We start from the raw sequence: 27,256 nt of genomic DNA, 5'->3' as shown, positions 1-27,256 counted from the left end.
TTGATGACAAATTGCGAACAAATTTTGCCTATGCCATGGCGCCCAACATTGCTGCGATGATTTGCCACAAAACACGAAACGTTAATAATTCGGCTCCACAAATTCAGATTTTGATCTTATTTAGTAGAAATGGTGATAATCATGACACCCTGAAGTGCTCAATGGGTCTCTACATGTTCCTACCTGCTCGTCTGCTGGTCCACCGAAGAGGATGGCGCCGTCTGTTGCAGATCCACTGGAGTGAGAAATAGATGTGCCTCCCCAGCTGCACAGCTACTCATAGCGCCCCCCCTTCAGGGGACAGATCCAAGACGTCCCCAGATAGGCCCATAGACGACAGGGATGGATGGGAGAGGGCTTGAAATGAGGCCGAACTTTTCCTCAATTTAGCCATCAGCGCTAGAATCCTGTCAAGCCTCTCCGCCATCGAAATCCTCGCGGGGTTCGTATTTGGCTGGAGTATTCTGTCAAGTAAAGGTGGTGACGAACCCCAAGATGCAGAGATGGTAGGCTGCTTGGTGCAGGAAAACATGATTTAATATCCAAAAAATGCAGGAAAAACACAAACCAGGAACTAGGAGACAGGAGACAGGAAACAGATTACCACAAAAACAGGTGAACTAGAAACAGCGAACAGGAACCAGCAAACAGGAAACAGAAGACAGCAAGTTGCAAACAGTCCGCAGCATACAGCAAACAGTGACAATACTCCAGCACTGACTGGAGGGCAAGGCAGGTCTAAATAGCAGCCGGCTGATTGACACCAGGTGTGGCCAGGTGCCAATCAGCCGCAGCTGAGAGGAAACAGCGCTCAGGGAGACAAGCAGGAAACTGAACCAAAATAAGTGCGCTGACAGGAAATAAAAACAAACAAAGGAAAAACCAAAACAAATAAACTGTCAGTGACAAACCTGATAGTGATTAAAGTTGAGGTGAATTGCAAGGCAGCTGGTGAACTTACAATTGCGAGTTGATCAGAATAAAAAAATGTAACAGCGGATTGAAGAGTCCAAAGTGCAGCTTTGGAGCCATTTGCAGTCGGCAGCTATTTTTTTATTTGCCCACGACACATTGTAGAATTTAAATAACAAAACAAAACAAAAAAATTGGGGAAATAGTTTTAAAATCCACAAATTAAAGAGGCAAATGAATTGTAAAAACAAAACTAGAATATGCATTTTTGGAAAAAAATGCTAAAATATGCATTTTCTGGAAAATGTGCCTGTGAATGCTGAAATGCCCAGGTCAAACGGAAACGCTAAAGTTAGCATGCTAAAATTCTAACATTAGCATTAGGGTGACCAGGTGTCCGGATTTAGGCCGGACAGTCCGGATTTTTAATGCCCTGTCCGGCGTCCGGCGCAGCTTCAAGCCGGACAGGTATTTGTCCTCCTTTTTGAGGCACTAGGCTTGAAGAGCGGAGTTTTTTCATCTTTGCTGGGCTGCAGCGCGATAGCCAATCAAAGACCGTAAAAAAATGCCCCCAACGCAGTAACATATCAAATGATTGGCTAAGAGCTGTGTCGGATACAAATCTGATTATCATTGGTTAAAAAAGTAAACAAGGGTCCATGTGCTGCTGCGGCATGACATTGACAGAAAGTTAGCATCATGCCAAAACGCAAGACCTCGTTTAATTCTGAATGGATAAAAGAGCACGAATTTATAACGAAAAGCAGTCGAGACTCATTCCATGGCTTCTGCACACTTTGTCGATGTGCGTAAGTACCGTAGTCAGGGGAAAGCTGCAATTGAACGGCATGCGGGTACGGATAAACATAAAAGTAATAAACATGCGGCAGGTACCTCTTCAATGAGGACATTTTTTCATGAAGTTTCGTCGCCCCTGGATGACAAGATAACTGCTGCGGAGCTGTGCAAGGTGTACCATGCTGTAAAGCAGTGGTTCTCAAATGGTACCCTGGGGGTATGTAATGTAATGTAAGTTCATAAACTGAACATCAAATTAAGTAGGCTATTCCATTCATTACCATAAACCCAGAGTTTCCCCCCATGCCATGATGGTTTGACCCTCACTAAAATGTCTGTCAAAAAGAAGTGTGAAAAGAAATGCAACAATGCAATATTCAGTGTTGACAGCTAGATTTTTTGTAGACATGTTCCATAAATATTGATGTTAAAGATTTCTTTTTTTGTGAAGAAATGTTTAGAATTAAGTTCCTGAATCCAGGTGGATCTCTATTACAATCCCCAAAGAGGGCACTTTAAGTTGATGATTACTTCTATGTGTAGAAATCTTTATTTATAATTGAATCACTTGTTTATTTTTCAACAAGTTTTTAGTTATTTTACATATTTTTTTCCAAATAGTTTAAGAAAGACCACTACAAATGAGCAATATTTTGCACTGTTATACAATTTAATAAATCAGAAACTGATGACATAGTGCTGTATTTTACTTCTTTATCTCTTTTTTTCAACCAAAAATGCATTGCTCTGATTAGGGGGTACTTGAATTAAAAAAATGTTCACAGGGGGTACATCACTGAAAAAAGGTTGAGAACCACTGCTGTAAAGCATCACCAGTCCTACAGAAGTTTAGACTGCGGCATGAAAGTGGACCGGGAGATTTTCAGTGACTATCCCACAGCTAAAGGGATGGCCTGTGGCCGAACAAAAGCCAAGGCATTGTGCGAGAACGTCATCGCTCACTATTCGGTACAGGAACATACCGACTACATAAAAGAAAACAACCTACCCTTTTCCGTGGCAACCGACGCCTCAAATAAAGGAACAAACAAGTGTTTTCCCATTGTGGTAAGGTATTTTCACTTTGATGAAGGCATCCAACATGTCCTGTTGGATTTTTATAGTGACAGCAACGAAACGTCAGAAGCCATAACAAACCAGCTGCTGGCAAAACTTGAGATGTCTGGCTTAGAGGTGAAAAACATGTCTGCATATGCAGCAGACAATGCCAGTGTCAATTGTGGCAAACATAACAGTGTGTATCAGAAGCTGAAACTGAGCCAAAAAGATGTGCTCCCTGCAAACTGTTTGGCCCATATTCTGCATAACGCAACCAGATATGCAGCAAGCAGCCTTGATGTTGATGTGGAAAAATTTTTGTGGCATTTTTTTAAAATTATATATGTTAACTACATTTAAGTCCACACATGTTATGCTTTGTGGTACTATGCACTTGAAAAGATTCATCTCAGTGATCACTTTTTGAACACCACAATGTATTGAATAAATACAAATACTGTTAACAAACACTTGACTTTAATATTTTTTCCTATTCAGCCACACAAACATCATCTTTAAACCACTCAAAATTGTACTATAAATAAGAGTATACCAGAGTCCTATGTACACCATAGTAATTTATTGATATGCCGCATAATGTCCTCCTTTTTGATGTCATGGAAATGGTCACCCTAATTAGCATTCTCACAGTTAGCATGCTAACAGTTTGTGTGTCAAGTACTTTGAAGTGTACGCTTGCACAAAATAGCTAAAAGTGAGCATCTGTTAAGTACCAAGTAATATGACTCTGAGGTTTATGTCTGCAAATTTAGCTTAAAAAGTTAGCAAGCTAACAGTTAGCATGTGTCACATAGGCTACCAAGGTGAGGTCTACACCTGCAAAATTATCAAAAAAAAGTTAGCACGCTAATGTTAGCATGTTAACAGTTTGCTTGTGTCAAGTACAACGTCTTATGACTGTGAGGTGTACGCTTGTAAAATTAGCTTGGAAAAAAAACTTAGCATGCTAATGTTAGCATGTGTCAATAACAAATAATACCACAAAGCTCTTTGAGCATGCTGTATAAAATGTTGGTTTTTTTAGCCTTTTTACAAAGTGTTTCAACTACAACTGTGCATCCTTTATTTTTTTTTAGAATGTGGCCCTCTGTGTAAAACGTATGGATACTACAGATTACATTCAAATAGCAACATATTTATGGAGTTACATTTGTGTCATAATTTTGAGGTCGCAAAGGCAGATTTTGAGGACAGAAAAGTACATTTTGCAAGCACAGACATATTTTGAAAATAAATTAAACTTAAGCGAAAAATGTTTAAGTGAATAAAAATGTATTTTGTGCACAATAAAAGTGTTTGCATGTTGTCCAATATCCATATTAACACTAATTACTGCTTTCTGCACAGTCAGACCGATGCGCTCTCTCGCGCCCTCTCTCTCTCTCTCTCTCTCTGCCCTCTGCGTATTCCTATTTTTTTCTACACTTGCTCAGATTTCTGCTATGCGTTTGCGCAAGTTTTGACACACCATTATGTTTTTTTCAAAAAGGGAACCAACCAGAGAACTGGACAAACTCTGATTGGCTGCTTAGTGTCCAATTAGATCACTCTGAAAACATATTTTCAACATGGCGGCGCTATGCAGAGCGGAATGAGCGATTTCAAAATGCAAGTATACCTTTACTTATTCATTTAAAACATCTAAAACCCCATATGTACGTATGTATGTATGGTGACAGTAGTGATAAAAATATGTGTTCAAATACGAGACCTCGACTATCGTAATTTTGAGGAATCTCCAAGCTTTTCGCTCCACCAAATCTCTGTGGGGTTCGTATTTGGCTCGATTATTCTGTCAGGGGCTGTCGGTCTCAAACCCCAAGATGCAGAGATAGCAGGCGTAAACGCAGGTAAACATGACTTTAATTTCAACCAGGAAATAGTACAACTGGTAAGTGCACATGCAGCAAACATCGAAACAGGAAACAATCATCGAGCCCTGACTGGAGGGCGAGGCAGGCATAAATGGCAGCCAGCTGATTGACAACAGGTGTGGCCAGGCTGTCAATCAGCGGCAGGTGAAGCAGGAAAGGAACCAAACATAAGAGTGCAACAAAGGAAATAAACACAAACCAAGGAAACACAACCAGACGTGAATGTGACAGATCGTCACAGCATCGGCAATTAAAACATATCTTACATGGTACTGTCAAAGTTGAAATAATTGTTAAAATCATATCAAATGTGGAAAAAGTGAAGAAATAAGAAATAAAATATATGATCTCGCAATTTGTTGCACCCATTCAACGCCGTATAAACCAGTGGTACGGCTGGTAGTTGGTTGAATCGAGTGAAAGTGGCAGAGCTTAGCTAGCTCCTGGGGTCGGCCGACCTTGTCTCACAAGTTCTAGTTAATCTTTAAATATCCTATTTGAAAATGGCCTTGCAAATACAGTTGCGATCAAAAGTTTACATACACTTGTAAAGAACATAATGTCATGGTTGTCTTGAGTTTCCAATACTTTCTACAACTCTTATTTTTTTTTGTAATAGAGTGATTGGAGCACATACTTGTTGGTCACAAAAAACATTCATGAAGTTTGGTTCTTTTATGAATTTATTATGGGTCTACTGAAAATGTGACCAAATCTGCTCGGTCAAAAGTATACATCCAGCAATGTTAATATTTGGTTACATGTCCCTTGGCAAGTTTCACTGCAATAAGGCACTTTTGGTAGCCATCCACAAGCTTCTAGCAAGCTTCTGGTTGAATTTTTGACCACTCCTCTTGAAAAAATTGGTACAGTTCAGCTAAATTTGTTGGTTTTCTGACATGGACTTGTTTCTTCAGCAGTCAGGACTTTGGGAAGGCCATTCTAAAACCTTAATTATAGCCTTATTTAGCCATTCCTTTACCACTTTTTACGTGTGTTTTGGGTCATTATCCTGTTGGAACACCCAAGACCCAACCTCCGGGCTGATGATTTTAGGTTGTCCTGAAGAATTTGGATGTAATCCTCCTTTTTCATTGACCCATTTAAAGCACCAGTTCCAATAGCAGCAAAACAGTCCCAGAGCATAATACTACCACCACCATGCTTGACGGTGGGCTTGGTGTTCCTGGGATTAAAGGCCTCACCTTTTCTGCTCCAAACATATTGCTGGGTATTGTGGCCAAACAGCTCAATTTTTGTACGACAATTCTTCTCAACAAAAGAGGAGAAATATAACCTTAGAGGAAAATCTAATTTAAAACATGTGTATGCTCGTACAACACATAAAACCTTTAGCATATCTGTATGTGGAATTAAATTATGGAATGGATTAACCAAATAAATCAAACAAAGCACCAATATGATTCAGTTTAAGAGACTGTTCAAACTACAAGTGTTCACAAAGTACACAGAAAAAGAATTATGAACATCTTTGAACCCGTTTTTTTTTTTTTTTTGAGAAAAATATTATTTATGTATTTAATATTTATTTGCTTACTATGGTATATTATTTATTTATTATTTATTTGGTCACTGTTTTGTTACATAGAACAAGGACATTGGATAAAATTGCTATTGTATGAAAAGGGGTAGGATTAAATAAGCTCTGTTTCTTCCTACTCCTTTTCGGACGTGCTGTAATGAAACAACTGGAAATGTGTGATACATTACATTGTATCGGATGCATGTTCGAAAAAAACTGAAACTGAACTGAAAATTAAGTCACAAATATTATAGCTCCATGCATGTTGAAGCGCTTCCCTCATATGACCAGCAGATAGAGCCATTATTATAACAGTGGACTGGTAAAGGGAGTGTTGCACTTGACATGACTCAAAATGATCCATTTTTGGAATACATGTACTGTCTCTCCTGTCTTGTTTTCATAATGTCACACTTATAGAGAAACATGTCATGAATGTTGTTGTTTTTCACGGAGAGAGAACAAAGCAAAACAAACCAGTCAACAATGTTTCCATTTAAAATGAAAGCCTTACAATCAAACTGTGTGCTTAGAATAATTACTGGGATTACGAGGGTTAAAAATGATGTGTTGTTGGTGAGTTGTTGAGAGGTTTATTAACCTTGAAGCTGTGCCAAACTGGAAGATGACTGCCTTCAGAATAAAAGCACACCCTGAAACTCACTTAAAGAATGCAAACATTACATTAGACGTATACAAAATCAATTATGTAAAAGATCAAATGCACGATTTTACTCACGATTGTTGATTGGACCCACAACTTAAAATCGAATGCCAAAGTGCAATTGGGTTTTATCTTGAAGGTTGTAGCCGGAACTGCTCCTCACATCAGCTCACTTCACGATCACCTGTCGGCGTGCGGGAGAGTCTGGGCAGGTTTACTGTAACCCGCCGCGCAGGTTCGCCCAGTAGTTCCCATTTCCAACCAACCAACCAACCAACCAACTAAGTAAGGCTACTCGCTTCAGTTAAACATGAGTAGGTCTGTCACTTTGAAAGTTAAGAATCCTTTTAAGACAAAGTCACCGGACAAAGAGGCCAAGGGACCGAAACAGTCCGATTCGGTCAAAGATGGAGCAGACGCCACCGGGACTTCACCTGTGGGCCACGGAGACAGCGTCACATTGCCGGGTGACACTTTGCTTAATTCGCCAAAGGAAAAAAAGAAAAAGCGAATGTTGCCGTTCAGGTTAAAACGCAAAAAATCCAAGAAGAAAGACGACACAGGAGGAGAGGAGTTGTTATTCTCGGATGAACTGGATAGCTTCAGCAGTAACATGTGAGTAACTAACTTCATCTTCCTCATGGAGTGTATCTATATGACGTCTTCAAATGAGGTCTCACCTTTATACCTAGTTTTGCAAAAAAAAAAATACTGCATGACTAATGCAAAACATCAGTCTATTTGGGTCAATTGATGTACGCTCATGCCTCCTCACCATTACTGTTTTACAATTTTTATTTGATATTCATCCTCTCATTTCAATACATCCTTTTTTTTTTAAATCACATTGGAGTCAACTATACAAGAATATACAACAATTCTTCTCAACAAAGGAGGAGAAATATAATCTTAAATAAAAATTGAATTTAAAACATTTTTACGCACATACAGCACTTAAGACCTTCAGTATATCAATCCATCCATCCATCCATTTACTACCGCTTATTCCCTTCGGGGTCGCGGAGGGTGCTGGAGCCTATCTCAGCTACAATCGGGCGGAAGTCGGGGTACACCCTGGAAAAGTCGCCAGCTCATCGCAGGGCCAACACAGATAGACAGACAACATTCACACTCCCATTCACACACTAGGGCCAATTTAATGTTGCCAATCAACCTATCCCCAGTATATCAGTATGTGGAATTTAATTATGGAATGGATTAAGCAAAGAAGTCAAACAATGTACTAATATGATCCACTTCAAGAAACTCTTCCAACCGAAAGTGTTTACAAAGTACAAAGAAGAAGAACCATGTTAAACATTCTGAATTTATTTCATCTATCCATTCATTTTCAAGATAATCTTACTCATCTCACCATATGAAATATAATTTACATCTCAATTATTATTTATTTATTTTTATTGTTATTACTTATGGAGTATATTGCGAATAAATTGAGAACAGGAAGTGAACAAAAGTTTTAGCAACTGCTATGTAAAGGAAAACTGGTAGGTATAACTAAGCTCTGCTTCTTCCTACTTTTTTTTGAACATGTTGAATAGAGAGACTGGAAATTGTGATGTATCATGTTGTATGCATGCATGTTCCAAATAAACTCAAACTCAAAACTCAAAAACTATTTTGATTGATTGACGATTAGTTGACTTATCAGGTAAACCTATTGAGTCAGTACGTGTCCATGCACTAAATTAGTACAATTTCTCAAATGGTTCGGCTCTAAATAAGCCTCCTACAACCCATGGAAACCTTAATGTTGTCAATACTGTTCGGTTTTTGAAAAATTGGACTAACACACCTAGATTGTACGATTGAAAACCAGATCTCTCGAGGACGGGCGTGCAGTCGGAGAGGACAACCCAGAAGCAGATACTATTCAATAAAAACATAGCAACAATTGTAATGAAGTGGAGACTGTTTATTTGTTTCACAAATTAAAAGAACAACATTTTGAGAAGAAAACAATATTTTTACGTATATTAGCTCAACTGGACTATAAGCTGCAGATACAGGTAAAAGCCAGTAAATTAGAATATTTTGAAAAACTTGATTTATTTCAGTAATTGCATTCAAAAGGTGTAACTTGTACATTATATTTATTCATTGCACACAGACTGATGCATTCAAATGTTTATTTCATTTAATTTTGATGATTTGAAGTGGCAACAAATGAAAATCCAAAATTCCGTGTGTCACAAAATTAGAATATTACTTAAGGCTAATACAAAAAAGGGATTTTTAGAAATGTTGGCCAACTGAAAAGTATGAAAATGAAAAATATGAGCATGAACAATACTCAATACTTGGTTGGAGCTCCTTTTGCCTCAATTACTGCATTAATGCGGCGTGGCATGGAGTCGATGAGTTTCTGGCACTGCTCAGGTGTTATGAGAGCCCAGGTTGCTCTGATAGTGGCCTTCAACTCTTCTGCGTTTTTGGGTCTGGCATTCTGCATCTTCCTTTTCACAATACCCCACAGATTTTCTATGGGGCTAAGGTCAGGGGAGTTGGCGGGCCAATTTAGAACAGAAATACCATGGTCCGTAAACCAGGCACGGGTAGATTTTGCGCTGTGTGCAGGCGCCAAGTCCTGTTGGAACTTGAAATCTCCATCTCCATAGAGCAGGTCAGCAGCAGGAAGCATGAAGTGCTCTAAAACTTTTTGGTAGACGGCTGCGTTGACCCTGGATCTCAGGAAACAGAGTGGACCGACACCAGCAGATGACATGGCACCCCAAACCATCACCCAACCATGCAAATTTTGCATTTCCTTTGGAAATCGAGGTCCCAGAGTCTGGAGGAAGACAGGAAAGGCACAGGATCCACGTTGCCTGAAGTCTAGTGTAAAGTTTCCACCATCAGTGATGGTTTGGGGTGCCATGTCATCTGCTGGTGTCGGTCCACTCTGTTTCCTGAGATCCAGGGTCAACGCAGCCGTCTACCAGCAAGTTTTAGAGCACTTCATGCTTCCTGCTGCTGACCTGCTCTATGGAGATGGAGACTTCAAGTTCCAACAGGACTTGGCGCCTGCACACAGCGCAAAATCTACCCGTGCCTGGTTTACGGACCATGGTATTTCTGTTCTAAATTGGCCCGCCAACTCCCCTGACCTTAGCCCCATAGAAAATCTGTGGGGTATTGTGAAAAGGAAGATGCAGAATGCCAGACCCAAAAACGCAGAAGAGTTGAAGGCCACTATCAGAGCAACCTGGGCTCTCATAACACCTGAGCAGTGCCAGAAAGTCATCGACTCCATGCCACGCCGCATTAACGCAGTAATTGAGGCAAAAGGAGCTCCAACCAAGTATTGAGTATTGTTCATGCTCATATTTTTCATTTTCATACTTTTCAGTTGGCCAACATTTCTAAAAATCCCTTTTTTGTATTAGCCTTAAGTAATATTCTAGTTTTGTGACACACGGAATTTTGGATTTTCATTTGTTGCCACTTCAAATCATCAAAATTAAACGAAATAAACATTTGAATGCATCAGTCTGTGTGCAATGAATAAATATAATGTACAAGTTACACCTTTTGAATGCAATTACTGAAATAAATCAAGTTTTTCAAAATATTCTAATTTACTGGCTTTTACCTGTATATACCGGTACGAAAGATTGTTTTCAAACGGTGCTGGTAAAACATCAGTAAAAGGGATGCTCAAACAAAACAGAAGTCATCATCATGGACCTACTAGCTGCGGAAGCTAGCTCTCTAATCAGCTAAACAGACTCAATAACTCCACAGTGAAGTTTTGGTGAATTTACAAAACTAAAACAATACAAAAAGGATGCCGCTGTAAATTGATAATACTAACACAGACACTTGTAAACGTGTTAGCATATTTGCTAATGCTAATGACTCTAGCTTGATTACATTACGATAGCATGTTTAACCCTAAACACTAAAAAGACTAACTCTGTCTGCTTCTCCATAAAAAAAGTCACCTCAAACAAACCTGAATATAAAAATTAATGAGAAGCTCATTGAACAAGTACCTGAAGTCAAATAATCATTTGACTTCAGGTACTTGAAGTCAAATAATCATTTGACTTCAGGTACTTGAAGTCAAATGATTATGGACTATAATCATAGACTATCAGCTGAATTTTAAAAGTCACATTAAGAAAATGTGTAAAACCCTGAAGGCAAACCTAAGCTGTTTTAAGATTATAAGACACTGCTTAACTCTTAGCTGTGCTTTTACTTTTATGAATGCAATGATTCTTTCACACATATCTTATGGCTTAACTACTTGGTCCCAGGCTCACCAGTCATCAATCAAGACCAGGGGTCTCAAACTCAATTTACCTGCGGGCCACTAGATGCAGAAACTGGGTGAGGCTGGGCCGCAAGAAAAGATTTCTTAAAAAAAATCTAACATGACCTTTTTAATGAATTCACCTTCTTTGAATGGCTTTCCCGCCCTAGCAACCATCTCACTCACCATGTAGCTAGCTTTGACTGCTGCATCATTCTTTTCGCTTGCTTTCTTGACGAAATCTTATTGCCTCAGTAGACTGGTTTTAAAATTTGCAACCTGGTTCACTCTCTCATCTACCTCGTATTTTGCATACTTCTCAGCATGTCTAGTTGTATAATGACATTTCAAATTGTATTCATTGTGCACCGCAACTTTCTCTGTATCAACTACAGAAAAGAGCTATAAGGATTATTCACAAAGTAGATTACTTAGAACACACTAACATATTATTTATTAATTCGTGTTTATTGAAATTACAGGAGCTAGTAAAGTTACAGACATTATGTGTCATGTTTAAGGCTAAAAGTAAAATATTACCAGCAAATTTACAAAAAATGTTTGTCATCACTTCTGAGAATGAAGAGCGTAGAACAAAAAGGTCATTTCAAACATCAGTATTCAAGGACAACTTTAAAACAAATGTGCATATCAGTGGTGGGGGTTAAACTATGGAATTCTCTTTACAATGAGACAAAAGATTGTAAAAATATATTCCAATTGAAAAAAATATATAAAGACAGAACAATAAGATCATATGGACAGCCATAAGTGTTTACATTTTGCTTTATATTTATTAATTTAGTTATTTTTTGCCTGGTTTTGTATTTGTTTTGTATCATCCCGTGAGGTGTATATTACTTATTTTGTTTTTTTTGTTCGGTTTGTACATCATGAAGTTTTGCACTTCTCGCCGTGGAGTTTACAGTTACGGTAGCACAATTAGCCCCGAACGGGCTAACATCACCACTAACGTGTTACACGTCTGATTCGCCCAGCGACTCTCTGTCGAAATATCAGCGCTGGGGTCCAGTGCACCACAGTTTTGTTTTGTCGCTCGGTCTTTCGGCGGAGTGCTTTGGAAGCTACCGGACCGCTCGTCTTCCCCGCCCGGACTGTTTACAATGGGGGCGGGAGCGAGCAGGCGGGTGAGCGAGGGAGGCAGGGAGGAAGAGCGTGTGCAGGTGTCGTGGAAAAGTGGCAAAATGTTTCTCTGCTCGCATCACGCAAGTGACGTCAATGCATACTTGCCAACCTTGAGACCTCTGAATTCGGGAGATGGGGGTGTTGAGGTGTGTGTGTGTGGGGGTTGACGTGTGTGTAGGGGGGTTGAGGTGGGCGGGGTTGCAAGGAGGCGGGGTTGGGGGTAGCGGGGGGGGGGGGGGGGGGGGGGGGGTTGTAGCCCAGAAGAGTTAGGGCTACAAAGGATTCTGGGTATTTGTTCTGTTGTGTTTATGTTGTGTTTAGGTGCGGATGTTCTCCTCAAATGTGTTTGTCATTCTTGTCTGGTGTGGGTTCACAGTGTGGCGCATATTTGTAACAGTGTTAAAAAATAAATAAAATAAAATGTGACCACACTCAGTGTGACATGTATGGCTGATCCTCAAGTATGTCTTGCAATAACATGCGTGTGTCTGTTGAAGCGACACACAACATGTGTCTGGGCCGGCACGCTGTTAGTATGGAGAAAAAGAAGATGCGATGACATTCTCTAGAGGACACTAAAGGCAGTGCCATCATGGAACACCCTCGATATTGTAGAGAGCCTTTTGGGGACGGCGTGGCGAAGTTGGTAGAGTGGCCGTGCCAGCAATCGGAGGGTTGCTGGTTACTGGGGTTCAATCCCCACCTTCTACCATCCTAGTCACGTCCGTTGTGTCCTTGGGCAAGACACTTCTTCCCTTACTCCTGATGGCTGCTGGTTAGTGCCTTGCATGTAGCTCCCGCCATCAGTGTGTGGATGTGTGTGTGAATGGGTAAAATGTGGAAATACTGTCAAAGCACTTTGAGTACCTCGAAGGTAGAAAAGCGCTATACAAGTATAACCCATTTATCATTATAATTATACCACACCGTGATTGGTAGATTCCTTCAGCTCCGCACACAACGCTGTCATTCATTTAAAACTCGCGGGCCGCACTAACATTAAACTTTCATATTAAGGTGGGGGCCGCAAAATAACGTCTCGCGGGCCGCATGTTTGAGACCCCTGATCAAGACCATTGAGTGTCTTTATAACCGCACCTTGAAAGTTCTAGACAAGAAGAGTATACGATATCATCATTGCCAAATTTTAACCAAATACAATTTTTTAAGTTTTGCCAATTTTATTTTGTTACACACAGTCAAACTGTTTTTTAAATGCTTGGATAACTCTGCTCCCCAATTGCTCTGCAAGGCAATTACAAGACTGCAAAGTGGTACGAGATCTACCACCCGAGCAATGTCAAAAAGCAACTGTTGTGTTCCATTTCGTAGGACATCTTTTGCCCAGACTGCCTTTTCAATAAAAGGACCACAACTATGGAACTCTTTACCGGACACTTAGAAAAGTATACCTGCATTTGTCACTTTCAAAAAACAAACAAAATTATGGCTAGATGAGCAACAATCGTGTTCCCATGTTTAGTTTTTACTAATTTTTACTAATTGGTTTTTATCTAGTCTGCACTTTGTCTGTGTTATTATTATTATTGGCTTGTATCTAGTTTGCACTTTGTCTATATTATTACTATTATCATTATTATCGACTCATTCTATTTTTTATTTTCCTATTTTAATGATGTTGGATCTGTGTTGTTATTGTTGTTGGGGACAAGTGTTGTAAATTAGCTTTGGCTACAAACACTATGCTGCATACATTGGATAACTGTTTCAGATGTCTATGTTTTTGTATCTGTCCCTATTTCAAATAAACCTCTATAATAATATAATAATAATAATGTACAAATATTCATGAAAGCACTCCTACAGACATCACACGGGACGGTTTATTAGTTAGTATGAATTATTTTAGCGATATTGTAAAACTTAAAAACGTTAGTTGGAATGATTAATGAAGAATACCGTCGAGCAGAAATGCAATGGGCGGTTTAACTTCAGGTTAAGGCACAAAACCGTAAGTACATTTTCAACTCTCAGCAGCTGCAGTGAGCAAAAAACAACAACAATGTAACAATTTTTTTCAGATTTTCTTTAATATTTTTTAAAGAAACTATTGAATACAAATGACAGGGATAATTCAAAACAAGTTTTATTTTATTTGATAATAAACTAGTAGTTTGAAATGACACTGCATACTCCTATTTGCACATTCTAATTTGAATAAAAAACTTAATTTTTTTTAGACTAGATATAAATTTGTACTTTTTATGGAAACATTTTCAAAGGACTAAATTAAGAGCTCCCTCTGGGAGGCAATACTTCTGTCTTGAATAAAATACTATGTTAACAAAAGTGTAGCATTGCACATTGCATGCAAATTATATCCAACCGTGAAATCAATAATGTGCAAACTTAAAACGTCTGTCTTGAATAAAACACATTTCTAAATAAAAGTGTAGAATTTTACATTGTATGTAAATAAATAAATAAATAATTGAGAAGACTATAGTAGTTTTAGTACAATAAGTAGATAAAGGCAGTCTTTTTCATTCTCCTAGCTTGGCGGTGTGCTTGCCAATTTTATTTTGCATTGTGCTTCTTTCTCATCATACATGGTATCATCATACATGCCTGGTGTGAATGATTCCACCACAGTAAAATGCATTTTAACCGTAGTTTGTTTGTTGTTGCAGTCTTGTTCAGCTCATAGTGTCGCATTTACCACACTCGACTCAAGGCTTTGGTTTCAGATGCTGGAATAAGTGTAGAGGCAACCATAGTACATCACCAGCAACACACTCAGTAATAGTACGCACAATTTTATAGTTAACTATTTCAGTGTTTCCCACACATTCATTTATTTGTGGCGGCCCGCCACGAAAGAATTACGTCCGCCACAAATGGATTTTACGGCTTTTGACTCGCTCGACAGCTCATAAAAGCAATGGGACTGTCTGTGAATTTTGCTTGTAGTTACACCTCCGGTGCAGTAGGTGGCGGTAGCCTACTATGCATTGTAACTCCGCCAATAGCACTTAATTCACCTGGTGGGCCAGAAGAAGAAGAAGAAGAGGGACGGACGGGATCAAAATATTCGCCCGCTACTTTTCATAATGATGGCGCTTCCTACGTTTCTACCTCAAACGTCCAAAAGCTGCTGAAAGCCTTGATCCAGGATGCCATGGGGAAAAAAACTTAAATGGTGCCTTTTGGCGATAGTTAGCAGCTTGGTGGCTCATAGCCGGCTAGCTAACGCTTGCTAGCGTGGTAGCATTGCTTCATTTTTACAGGTGTTATAGGTAGATAGTAGTGATGGGTCCGGCAAACCCGATGCATCGGCGCATGCGTCGAGCTCATAGAGCGAAACCCTGTGTCGGTGCGCGTACGGCTTTTAGAAAGTCACGTGACCGATCATGAGCTGTTTTGGTCACGTGACCGATACGCGAACTGTGTCGCACTGACGCCTCCTCTGTGCCCTGTGAGCGGCTGTTTTCTACAGCCGGAGAAATAATTAAGAAGAGAAAGCGTCTAAAATTGAATACGTTGGAAAAACTGTTTTTTTTAAAAATAAAAATGTGTGTAAAAAAAATAAAATAATAATTTCCAGGTCCACAAGCATCCTCATTCACAACACGTTCTCTTAGATTTCCATGTTATGATACATGTTCACATTATTTATTCACTGTATCTAAAAAAGACAAAAAAAATATTTTTATTTAAATGAAGTTATGAAATAATCCTAAATGAAATACAATGACTTGGTTTATATTATTGTATATACTAGGTCAGTGGTTCTCAACCTTTTTTCAGCAATGTACCCCCTGTGAATTTTTTTTAATTCAAGTACCCCCTAATCAGAGCAAAGCATTTTTGGTTGAAAAAAAAAGATGAAGTAAAATACAGCACTATGTCATCAGTTTCTGATTTATTAAATTGTATAACAGTGCAAAATATTGCTCATTTGTAGTGGTCTTTCTTGAACTATTTGGAAAAAAAGATATAAAAATAGCTAAAAACTTGTTGAAAAATAAACAAGTGATTCAATTATAAATAAAGATTTCTACACCTAGAAGTAATAATCAACTTAAAGTGCCCTCTTTGGGGATTGTATTAGAGCTCCATCTGGATTCATGAACTTAATTCTAAACATTTCTTCACAAAAAAAAAATCTTTAACATCAATATTTATGGAACATGTCCACAAAAAATCTAGCTGTCAACACTGAATATTGCATTGTTGCATTTCTTTTCACAGTTCTTTTTGACAGACATTTTAGTGACAAACCTGAGCTTGTGCTTCACGGAGTTTATGAACTTACATTCATATTTTGTTGAAGTATTATTCAATAAATATATTTATAAAGGATTTTTGAATTGTTGCTATTTTAGAATATTTTTTAAAAATCTCACGTACCCCTTGGCATACCTTCAAGTACCCCCAGGGGTACGCGTACCCCCATTTGAGAACCACTGTACTAGGTCATAAAATCAGTGTCAGTTGAGTCGGTCCATAGGTTGCCTGTAGGGATTTTTAATGTCCAGCAGATGTCAGTATTTAGTGACACAGTATCGACACAGTATCAATACAGTTTTGCAATGTGTCGAAACGCTTCATGAGGCCTCATCAACCCATCACTAGTAGATAGGTTATAGCTGCATCGCTCGCGGCTCGTCGTATATTTAACGTTAATCCGCGATTTCACCGAGCGTTTCACTGACGGTGAGCAGCCTGACGCTGCTTCATTAACACCGCCACTGTTTGACTCGGGGGCCGGGCAGACGCACGTAGTAACAGTCACGTGTTTTCATACCGACGAGCTAACGTGTCCAGGTTATAACCCTGTTGTCAATAAACACACATGGACTGAAGCTAAATTGTCCACTGCAGCATGTGAATGCAATGAAAATAATAAAATCTGAGCCAACCAGCTGTTAAAATGTTGTCCAGGTTAATGTTTTGGCCATTAAAGGCCCTTCATTTCAAGATTTCAACTGTGATCGGGCTTTAAACAGGTGGCTGACCTGTTCAGATGAGTGTAACTGCTACTGGTCAAATAATGTGAAATAGCATTTAATTTTACATGTATGCAATGCCATTTAAATGTAATTATAGATAATAATAATAATAATAAATACTGTGTAGTGTTGTAAATAGTCAACGGGAAGAATTTTAGTAAGATATAAGCCATGAGCACTACACAGCCAGAAAAAAACCTAGGCAGGACAAGTAAAAATATTGGGGCAAGTAGATTTGAGAAGTCAGGCAAGTAGAAAAAAACCTTAACGTTGAACCCTGCATGTGTTGAGCTGCTGCCGCTTAAGGTTAGACGGCACTGTACATAGAGCGCTTCTGCTCGTTAGTAATAAATTCTAATGTTGGATGTTCACTCCTTCACACAGATGAGTATAGAAAAATATTTTCAACGGCCGAAAAGGGCTCGACTTGGAGAGGAGGTAGGCCTACAGTCCGGACCACAGGTGCGACCAGTTCAGCAGCAGCAGGAGGAGGAGGAGGAGGTTGACTGACTGTGGCAGGACACCTCTGCCTCTGTTTCACTTCATGTTGCTGGTAAATAATATGGTTGTAGTAGTAGGCTAAAGTTAAATTATTTAGTATTCACTAATTAAAGGGGCAGAGCTTTAAGAGACATTTTAGCTTTTATATTTTATAAGATATATTTTTTGTAAGAACCACAATTAATAAATATATTTCAGTGAATCACTAATTGTTCAAATCTGTATATAAATATGTACATAAAATGTTGTAATTATATTCCAACTCCGCGTTCTTCTTGGTCTTCGCCGCTGCCGCCGCCACCCCCCGCCCCCCGACCACACCACCACAAATAGATGCCTGTCCTGTGGGAAACACTGTATTTACTTTTTATTTTTATTATTTACTATTTTCTATTTACTTACTGTTATTGCACTGGAGAATAATACAATCTGTTGATCAACTTGACATGCATTTGCATCACTGAACTCTGCTAAGCAATGTGGTCTAAATACAAACCCCGTTTCCATATGAGTTGGGAAATTGTGTTAGATGTAAATATAAACGGAATACAATGATTTGCAAATCCTTTTCAACCCATATTCAATTGAATGCACTACAAAGACAAGATATTTGATGTTCAAATTCATAAACTTTATTTTTTTTTGGAAATAATAATTAACTTAGAATTTCATGGCTGCAACACATGCCAAAGTAGTTGGGAAAGGGCATGTTCACCACTGTGTTACATCACCTTTTCTTTTAACAACACTCAAACGATTGGGAACTGAGGAAACTAATTGTTGAAGCTTTGAAAGTGGAATTCTTTCTTATTCTTGTTTTATGTAGAGCTTCAGTCGTTCAACAGTCCGGGGTCTCCGCTGTCGTATTTTACGCTTCATAATGCGCCACACATTTTCGATGGGAGACAGGTCTGGACTGCAGGCGAGCCAGGAAAGTACCCGCACTCTTTTTTTACGAAGCCACGCTGTTGTAACACGTGCTGAATGTGGCTTGGCATTGTCTTGCTGAAATAACCAGGGGCGTCCATGAAAAAGACGGCGCTTAGATGGCAGCATATGTTGTTCCAAAACCTGTATGTACCTTTCAGCATTAATGGTGCCTTCACAGATGTGTAAGTTACCCATGCCTTGGGCACTAATGCACCCCCATACCATCACAGATGCTGGCTTTTGAACTTTGCGTCGATAACAGTCTGGATGGTTCGCTTCCCCTTTGGTCCGGATGACACGATGTCGAATATTTCCAAAAACAATTTGAAATGGGGACTCGTCAGACCACAGAGCACTTTTCCACTTTGCATGAGTCCATCTTAGATGATCTCGGGCCCAGAGAAGCCGGCGGCGTTTCTGGATGTTGTTGATAAATGGCTTTCACTTTGCATAGTAGAGCTTTAACTTGCACTTACAGATGTAGCGACGAACTGTATTTAGTGACAGTAGTTTTCTGAAGTGGTGATATCCTTTAGAGATTGATGTCGGTTTTTGATACAGTGCCGTCTGAGGGATCGAAGGTCACGGTCATTCAATGTTGGTTTCGGACCATGCCGCTTACCTGGAGTGATTTCTCCAGATTCTCTGAACCTTTTGATGATATTATGGACCGTAGATGTTGAAATCCCCAAATTTCTTGCTATTGCACTTTGAGAATTGTTGTTCTTAAACTGTTTGACTATTTGCTCACGCAGTTGTGGACAAAGGGGTGTACCTCGCCCCATCCTTTCTTGTTAAAGACTGAGCATATTTTGGGAAGCTGTTTTTATACCCAATCATGGCACCCACCTGTTCCCAATTAGCCTGCACACCTGTGGGATGTTCCAAATAAGTGTTTGATGAGCATTCCTCAACTTTATTAGTATTTATTGCCACCTTTCCCAACTTCTTTGTCACGTGTTGCTGGCATCAAATTCTAAAGTTAATGATTATTTGCACAAAAATGTGTTTTTATCAGTTTGAACATCAAATATGTTGTCTTTGTAGCATATTCAACTGAATATGGGTTGAAAATGATTTGCAAATCATTGTATTCCGTTTATATTTACATCTAACACAAATTCCCAACTCATATGGAAATAGGGATTGTACAACACACAAAGTTTGTTGTATGTTTCAATGTTTGTTGTATGTTTCAATGTTTCAAAGGGCCAATTTATTTCAGGCCAGAACAAATTGACACAACTATTTTAAATAGCGGCAACATAACATACATATGTAACAAACAGCATAATAACAACATAGCTGTAAACCTGGCTTCACCTAAAAGGCACACGTGACATACACAAAACCTAACCAGGCAGATTTTAATTGTTGTTTTGGGCAGTAGACGGGATCTTTGATCCAAGACACAACTTACATTTAACTAAAATGTTATTTTCTTTGTGCTCGACAAAAGAAAAGAAGTGAGAATATCTCATACTTGCCAACCCTCCCGAATTTCAGTGCCTCTCCCCGGGACAACCATTCTCCCGAATTTCTCTCGATTTCCAGCCGGACTTAAGGCACGTCCCCTCCAGGTCCGTGCGGACCTGAGTGAGGACAGCCTATCGTCACGTCCGCTTGGCCAACAAAAAAGTAACCACAGAACACTATGTTCTGTGGTTACTTTTTGGTTGGCCAACGGTTTACGTTGTATATGGGGAGATCATAGAGCAGGATTTTCGGTCAGCATCCAAGAGATTCTGGCAAACCAGCCGACACTTCAGGACGGGGAAGCAGTGCCCTGTCCACACTGTGTATAGTGGGGGCGGAAACCTGCTGACCTCTACTAGGGCTATAGTTGGGAGGTCGAAGAATACTTTGAGGATCTCCTTTATCCTACAGACATACCCTACGTAGAGAAGGCAGAGTCTGAGGTCACAAACGTGGACATGTCCATCACTGGAGCCATGGTTGTTGAGGTAATCAAAAAACTACCCGGTGGCAAGGCCCCAGGAGAAGACGAGATTCGCCCCGAATACCTCAAGGCTCTGGATGTTGTGGGACTGTCGTGGCTGACACGTCTTTTCAACATAGTGGAGGTCAGGGGCGGTACCTCTGGATTGGCAGACCAGGTGAGGGACCGGAGTGTGTAATCATTTTATAGAGGGATCACACTTCTCAGCCTCCCGGGAAAGTCTATTCCAGGGTGCTGTAGAGGAGAGTCTGGGCGTTCGTCGAGCCTCAGATTAAGGAGGAACAATGTGGTTTTTGTCCTGGTCGTGGAACACAGGACCAGATTTATACCCTTGCTACGGTACTGGTGTGGGCATGGGAGTTTGCTCAACCAGTCCATATGTGTTTTGAGGATTTGGAAAAGGCATTCGATCGTGTCCCTCACGGTGTCCTGTGGTGGATGCTCCAGGAGTATGGGGTCCAGGGTTCGTTGCTACGGGCCATTCGGTCCGTGTACAAGCGGAGCAGGAGTCTGGTTCGCATTGCCAGTAGTAAGTCAGACATGTTCCCACTAGACGTTGGACTCCACCTGGGCTGCCCTTTGTCACCGGTCCTGTTCATTATCTTTATGGACAGAATTTCTAGGCGCAGTCAGGGCGCAGAGGGTTTCCAGTTTGGTGGCCATAGGATCGTGTCTCTGCTTTTTGCAGATGGTGTGGTCCTGTTGGCTTCATCAGGCTTGGATCTTCAGCGTTCACTGGGGCAGTTTGCTGCCGAGTGTGAAACTGCTGGGATGAGGATCAGCACCTCCAAATCTGAGGCCTTGGTTCTCAGCCGAAAAATAATGGACTGCACCCCTCGGGTCCGGAATGAAGTTCTGCCTCAAGTGGAGGAGTTCAAGTATCTTGGGGTCTTGTTCACAAGTGAGGGAAGAATTGACAGATGGATTGGTGCAGCGTCTGCAGTAATGCAGTCACTGGACCGGTCTGTTGTGGTGAAGAAGGAGCTAAGCCAGATGTACCGGCCAGTCAATGTTTCTACCCTTACCTATGGTCAAAAGCTTTGGGTAATGACTGAAAGGACAAGGTCGCGAATACAAGCGACAGAAATGAGTTTCCTCCGCAGGATGTCTGGAATCACCCTCAGGGATAGAGTGAGGAGCTCGGTCATCCGGGAGAGACTCAGAGTAAAGCTGCTGCACCTTCATGTCAAAAGGAGCCAGCTGAGATGGCTCGGGCATTTACAACGGATGCCTCCTGGATGCCTTCCTGGTGAGTTGTTTCGGACATGTCCAGCCGGGGGCCTTGGGGAAGACCTAGGACACGTTGAAGAGACTTTGTCTCACAGCTGGCCTGGGAACGCCTCGGTGTCCCCCCTGTGGAACTAGAGGAGGTGGCCGGGGACAGGGAAGTCTGGGCATCTCTGCTTAGACTGCTGCCCCCGTGACCAAGACTCGGATAAGTGACGGAAGATGGATGGATGGATGGACAAACTTTTACCAACTCAAAGGCGATGCAGCAGCTTAGTATGTCAAGGGCTGCATTAGTTACGTTACTAACTTACTATTAGTCCTTACAATAACAATGTCGCTAATACTTAGTTAATATGCATGTAGCGGCATGTAAATAAAGTGTTGTTGGCAGTATTTCAATGTTTTTTAGAGAACTTTATGGTGGAATAGATGAATCCCATTTGCTACATTGGTAGTCATCTCGTACTAGCTGTATTTCACAATTTAGACTGTACAAAAAAACAAAACATATGTGTTTTTGTCTCCCATAGGGCTTGTGAATGATAGGCAACATTCCAAAAAGTGCAGTTCCCTTTTAATATCTTAATACAATAGCAATATTAAAAGCTTTTCTCTATCAATCAACCAATTGAATCCTATCACAACTCATAAGAATCACACATGATCTTCCTTGTTTGAAGAATGTATCTAACAGCGGTCCTCAATTACATTTGTACAAATGCCAGGATTTTTCCCAGCAGACACTAGAAGGGCCAGTATTGTTAAAAATATGCATATATAAAATATATAAAAGCAATTATACTGATATTAGGGTTGCAAAGATTAGTCGGCATAATCAACATTGACGAATCACTTTATACAATCGTTATTGATAGACCATCAGGAATGTTCATGTTTGCACTTTTAATCCTTTTGGTAAATAATTGCAGCTAAATAACCCCAACAGAACTTTTTTTTAAATAAATTTTGCACTGAATGTCATGTTTACAGGACATCTTGTACTGTAAGTCTGTTGATTTTTTTCCGTGGTTATCTACTTTGAGTATTAAAGTGATACAATTACTTTCTTTGTAATTTATGTTTCAATTAAATTTACTGTACGGTAATAGGTTTTAAAAATGAGTTAAAATCAAGTTGCGGACTCAACATTAAACTCAAATGTGTACAGCAAATCATAAGCAATATTCGTTTGACGACTTGACTAATCGAAAAAAATAATCGCTGACTGGCCGATTATCAAATTATTGTTAGTTGCAGCCCTAAATAATACAACTAATAAAACAAATAATGATAATGTTACATGTTACCATTCATCCTTACTGGGATTTGAACATTGGTCCTATTGTTCAGTGAGCAAACATCAATACCCATTCAGCTATCCCGCCACTCACAATGTATTTGCTCCATTGATGAAAATTGTTTAATAGTTTATTTAATTTTTTAAACAAAGCTTGGTTAAAAGATTTAACTGAATATGAATAGGTGCATATTTAACAATACCGAGATAATAACAACTGATAATTTAGGTCACAATAACGGCGATATGAAAAGTTCATATCACTGTTATTGTGACCTAATTTATGTGACCTATCATTTTGGAACAATTTCCCTTGTGGATCAATAAAGTTGTGTAAGTCTTAAAAAAACAAGTCTAGAAGGAAGGAAAAGTTGAAACAGAAAAGCAGGAGAGGCTTTGATTTCTTACAACGTACAAATCACACAAAATTACATTAGTGACTTCTTCTGAGAAATATTTGCATGTCACCCTGCCAAGCAGCCTTCTAACACCTCTATTTGAATACAATTTAAAAATGTTCCTACGGCAAACTATGTTTACATTCTTTTTCTATCTCTCCAGCAGCCCGTTTCGGCAGCAAACAAGATGTTTGCTAGGCTGCCAAGTAGAAAATCTAATATTACAGACATACACAATTGTCAATGGTCAACAGTTAGCTAAACAATTAAAAAATAGCTTTATAATGCCATGTCCCCTGAAGGGTGTTGTTCCTTTGACTCTGATGTCACTGTTGTCATTAGGTTAACCTACATTATTAGGTGTCTCTTTGAATTTGAGAAAGACAGACAAGAAACCTGTCTTGCCAGTGTGACGCCAAACCCAAATTTAGGAGGCACATCAATTGAAGTTAATGTGACACACACCACAGCAGACAGAGCTCGGCCAGCACACACACGTACATGTAAGGGAGATGATTAGAGCCGCCACTTGTTTACTGACATGAGAAATAACCTCGTGCCAGACAGTAAAATGGGATTATAATTACATAACAATTAATAATTCAGTTATTTCCATTTCCTTTTCATCTTGTTTTGTATTTGCATTTACTGTTGGTTTACTTGTCTCTGGGATAAAGCATTTATCTCTGGGACCGCTGTATGCATAGTTTGACAAATTTGAATTTGATGCCACCAAAATGTTTTTTGTCAGTAGCTGGACAAATACAATTACAATTTGCAACACATGCCATAGCTGTGTCATATGTAGGGATGATGTTTGATAAGAAATTATCGAGTTCGAGCCCATTATCGAATCCTCTTATTGAACCGATTCCTTATCGATTCTCTTGTCAAATCCAGATAGGTTGTTGTATATGGAAAAACAACACAATATTTGGTTTAACAAAAGCTCACTTTTATTTTATATGAATAAAATAAAATAAATAAATAAATATTGACTGTTGTTACCCCCCTAAAAAATAAAATAAAATAAATAAATATTGACTGTTGTTACCCAAAGTGATTTAAGTGGGATTTTTCAGAAAAACAAATATATACAGTAACACAAAAACAACCTGTCTCTGTGATCACTATAGGTGTATAAATAATGATATCGTGTTAAATAAAATCAGTCCCTTGGGCACAAAACTGAAAATAATACAGCTCTCCAAAAAGTGCACTTCTGCTGCTATTGGAACATACTAACTACACAAACTATGACACTAAGAACGCCACAGTCATCTATCAACAATTCTTCTTCCAAAAAATTAGCATGTCTGCTTTATCAGGATCAAGTCTGACCCGCTCTTCGCTAATCGTGTCGTCAACGGTGGAAAAACACGTTCACTTGGCGTGGAACTAGCTTGGACCCACAGATAGGTTTGACGACATCCTCCTCCAGTCTGTATCTAAACCTTCTGGGGTCCATCAGTGTGGCCTCCTCCAGGAATGACTGTACGTCCTTGTCCTGGAGGAAAATGAGGGACAGACACAGCATAGAATTATAGGGGAAATTAGCTGAATGTGAAGACTAGGTTGTCTGTTATTAAGTCTTTAGCATTAGTATGTGGAATTAAATGATGGAATGGTTTAAGTAATGAAGTTAAACATTGTACTGATATGATCCACTTTAAGAGGTTGTTGAAATTAATAGTGCTTACAAAGTACAAAGAAGAATTATGAGAAATACTTTCAACCTTATTGAAAATAAGATATTCTTCATCTCAGTATATTAATAATGACTGAATTAATTAATTACATATTACAAAACTGTTGTATATACTAATTCACAGATGTTATTTTATTATAAAAAGGTCAGTAAATGATGTATATATTTGTAAACGCTCTGAAGTGGGAAAGGGGTAGAATTAAAAAAGCTTTACTTCTTCTTACTCCTTTTCGGACATGATGTAAAGTGAAATTATATTAAACTGTGATGTGTTACACTGTAAGTGTGTTCACGACATAAACTAAAGAAAGAAAGAAAGCACTAGTTTATTAGACAGACCTGCAAACTCTGGGGACGGCGTGGCGCAGTGGAAGAATGGCCGTGCGCGACCCGAGGGTCCCTGGTTCAATCCCCACCTAGTACCAACCTCGTCATGTCCGTTGTGTCCTGAGCAAGACACTTCACCCTTGCTCCTGATGGGTGCTGGTTAGCGCCTTGCATGGCAGCTCCCTCCATCAGTGTGTGAATGTGTGTGTGAATGGGTAAATGTGGAAGTAGTGTCAAAGCGCTTTGAGTACCTTGAAGGTAGAAAAGCGCTATACAAGTACAAGTACAACCCAAACTCTGGAGTGGTGTAGGCTACAAGATACCGTTAACGTTATCACACATACAAAAAGGCTAACGTTAATGTTACCGTTAGCCACTGACTATGCTTAGGTAATATTAGTCTAGTTAACATTACTGCAGTCCTGGTTGACATAAGAGGTAACCTTATTTTAGCCTAAAGGCTACAAGTGAGCAAATATGGAAATTAACCGGCAACAGTTAACGTTAGTTACTCACCGGCACTATCACTGGAACTGGGGCTGCAGGTTGAAGCACAGGAAGAAGGCCGTGCTTCGTCATCTCTGTCGCTGCTTCTCCACGTATCGAAGACACGCCACGGTTCTCGAACGTTCAGGTTATGTGCGGCTTGAACATGTTTCAACATGCTTGTTGTACTCCCCCCCCCCCCCCCCCCCCCCTTACATGAGAGCGAAGCCTGGCAATAATTGCATATTGCCGTTTCCTCGTCGTATTTTTTTGTAAAATGAAGCCATGCCTTGAGGCGTTTTTTCCGCTCCATTATTTTTGCTGCTTTCAGGACTTATGTAAATCCCAAATACAGATCAAAAGGGGCAAGCGGTAGAAAATAGATGGATGGAGATCAGCAGGTCCAAGAGGGAAGGAAAGTTGGTCTTGCATAATATTGCAAAACAAAAAGCCAGATAATTTCTGCTAATAGGTGCCATTTTGTGGTCCTTATACACACACTATAATAATACTCATATGTCAGACTACGGTAGCCGCAATGCGACAACAATCCATCAAGCGGTGCGACTTCAAAGTCGTACTAAAACATTTTAATAGATTTTTGAGCACTGTGTGTAATGTTCTATATTTTCAATGGAACATTTAAAGTTTTGGTGTTGTTTACTGGCGTCATATTGCAGTCGACACTCATCTGTTATGTGTGACTGCCATCAATCATCTGGTTAGACCAGGGGTCGGCAACCTTTACCACTCAAAGAGCCATTTTGACCCGTTTCACAAATTCAAGAAAACAATTGGAGCCGCAAAACTCTTTTGAAATTTAAAATGAAATAACACTGCATACAAAGTTTTTTTTTTGCTTTGTGCTATGTATAAACCAGCGAGATGTTATTTTGCGGCCCGCACCTTAATATGAAAATTTAATGTTAGTGCGGCCCGCGAGTTTTATATGAATGGCGCTTGACAGCGTCATACTTGCCAACCCTCCCGATTTTTTTGGTAGACTCCCGAAATTCAGGGAAAATATTCTATCGAATGTCTGCTGATTTTCACCCAAACAACAATAATAAGGGCGTGCCGTGATGGCACTGTGTTTAGCACCCTCTACAACCTGTATAAATAGCGTGCCAGCCCAGTCACATGTTGTATG

General features: G+C 39.7%; 1 protein-coding gene across 1 annotated transcript in view; it reads left to right on the top strand.

Annotated features, from left to right (window-relative positions):
• The first annotated feature begins 7,109 nt into the window (after positions 1-7,109).
• crybg1a (crystallin beta-gamma domain containing 1a) overlaps positions 7,110-27,256 on the top strand; it is an 84,892-nt gene continuing 64,745 nt past the window's right edge. The window contains exon 1 of the mRNA XM_061968508.1: positions 7,110-7,486. Coding sequence (XP_061824492.1) covers positions 7,182-7,486 — 305 coding nt within the window. The 5' untranslated portion in view covers positions 7,110-7,181. The remainder of the gene's footprint in view (positions 7,487-27,256) is intronic.

The sequence above is a fragment of the Nerophis lumbriciformis genome, linkage group LG08 (genome assembly GCF_033978685.3).
Source record: "Nerophis lumbriciformis linkage group LG08, RoL_Nlum_v2.1, whole genome shotgun sequence".
Lineage (NCBI taxonomy): Eukaryota > Metazoa > Chordata > Actinopteri > Syngnathiformes > Syngnathidae > Nerophis > Nerophis lumbriciformis.
The sequence above is the reverse complement of the archived record's forward strand: the minus strand, read 5'-3'. Positions and strand labels throughout refer to the sequence as shown.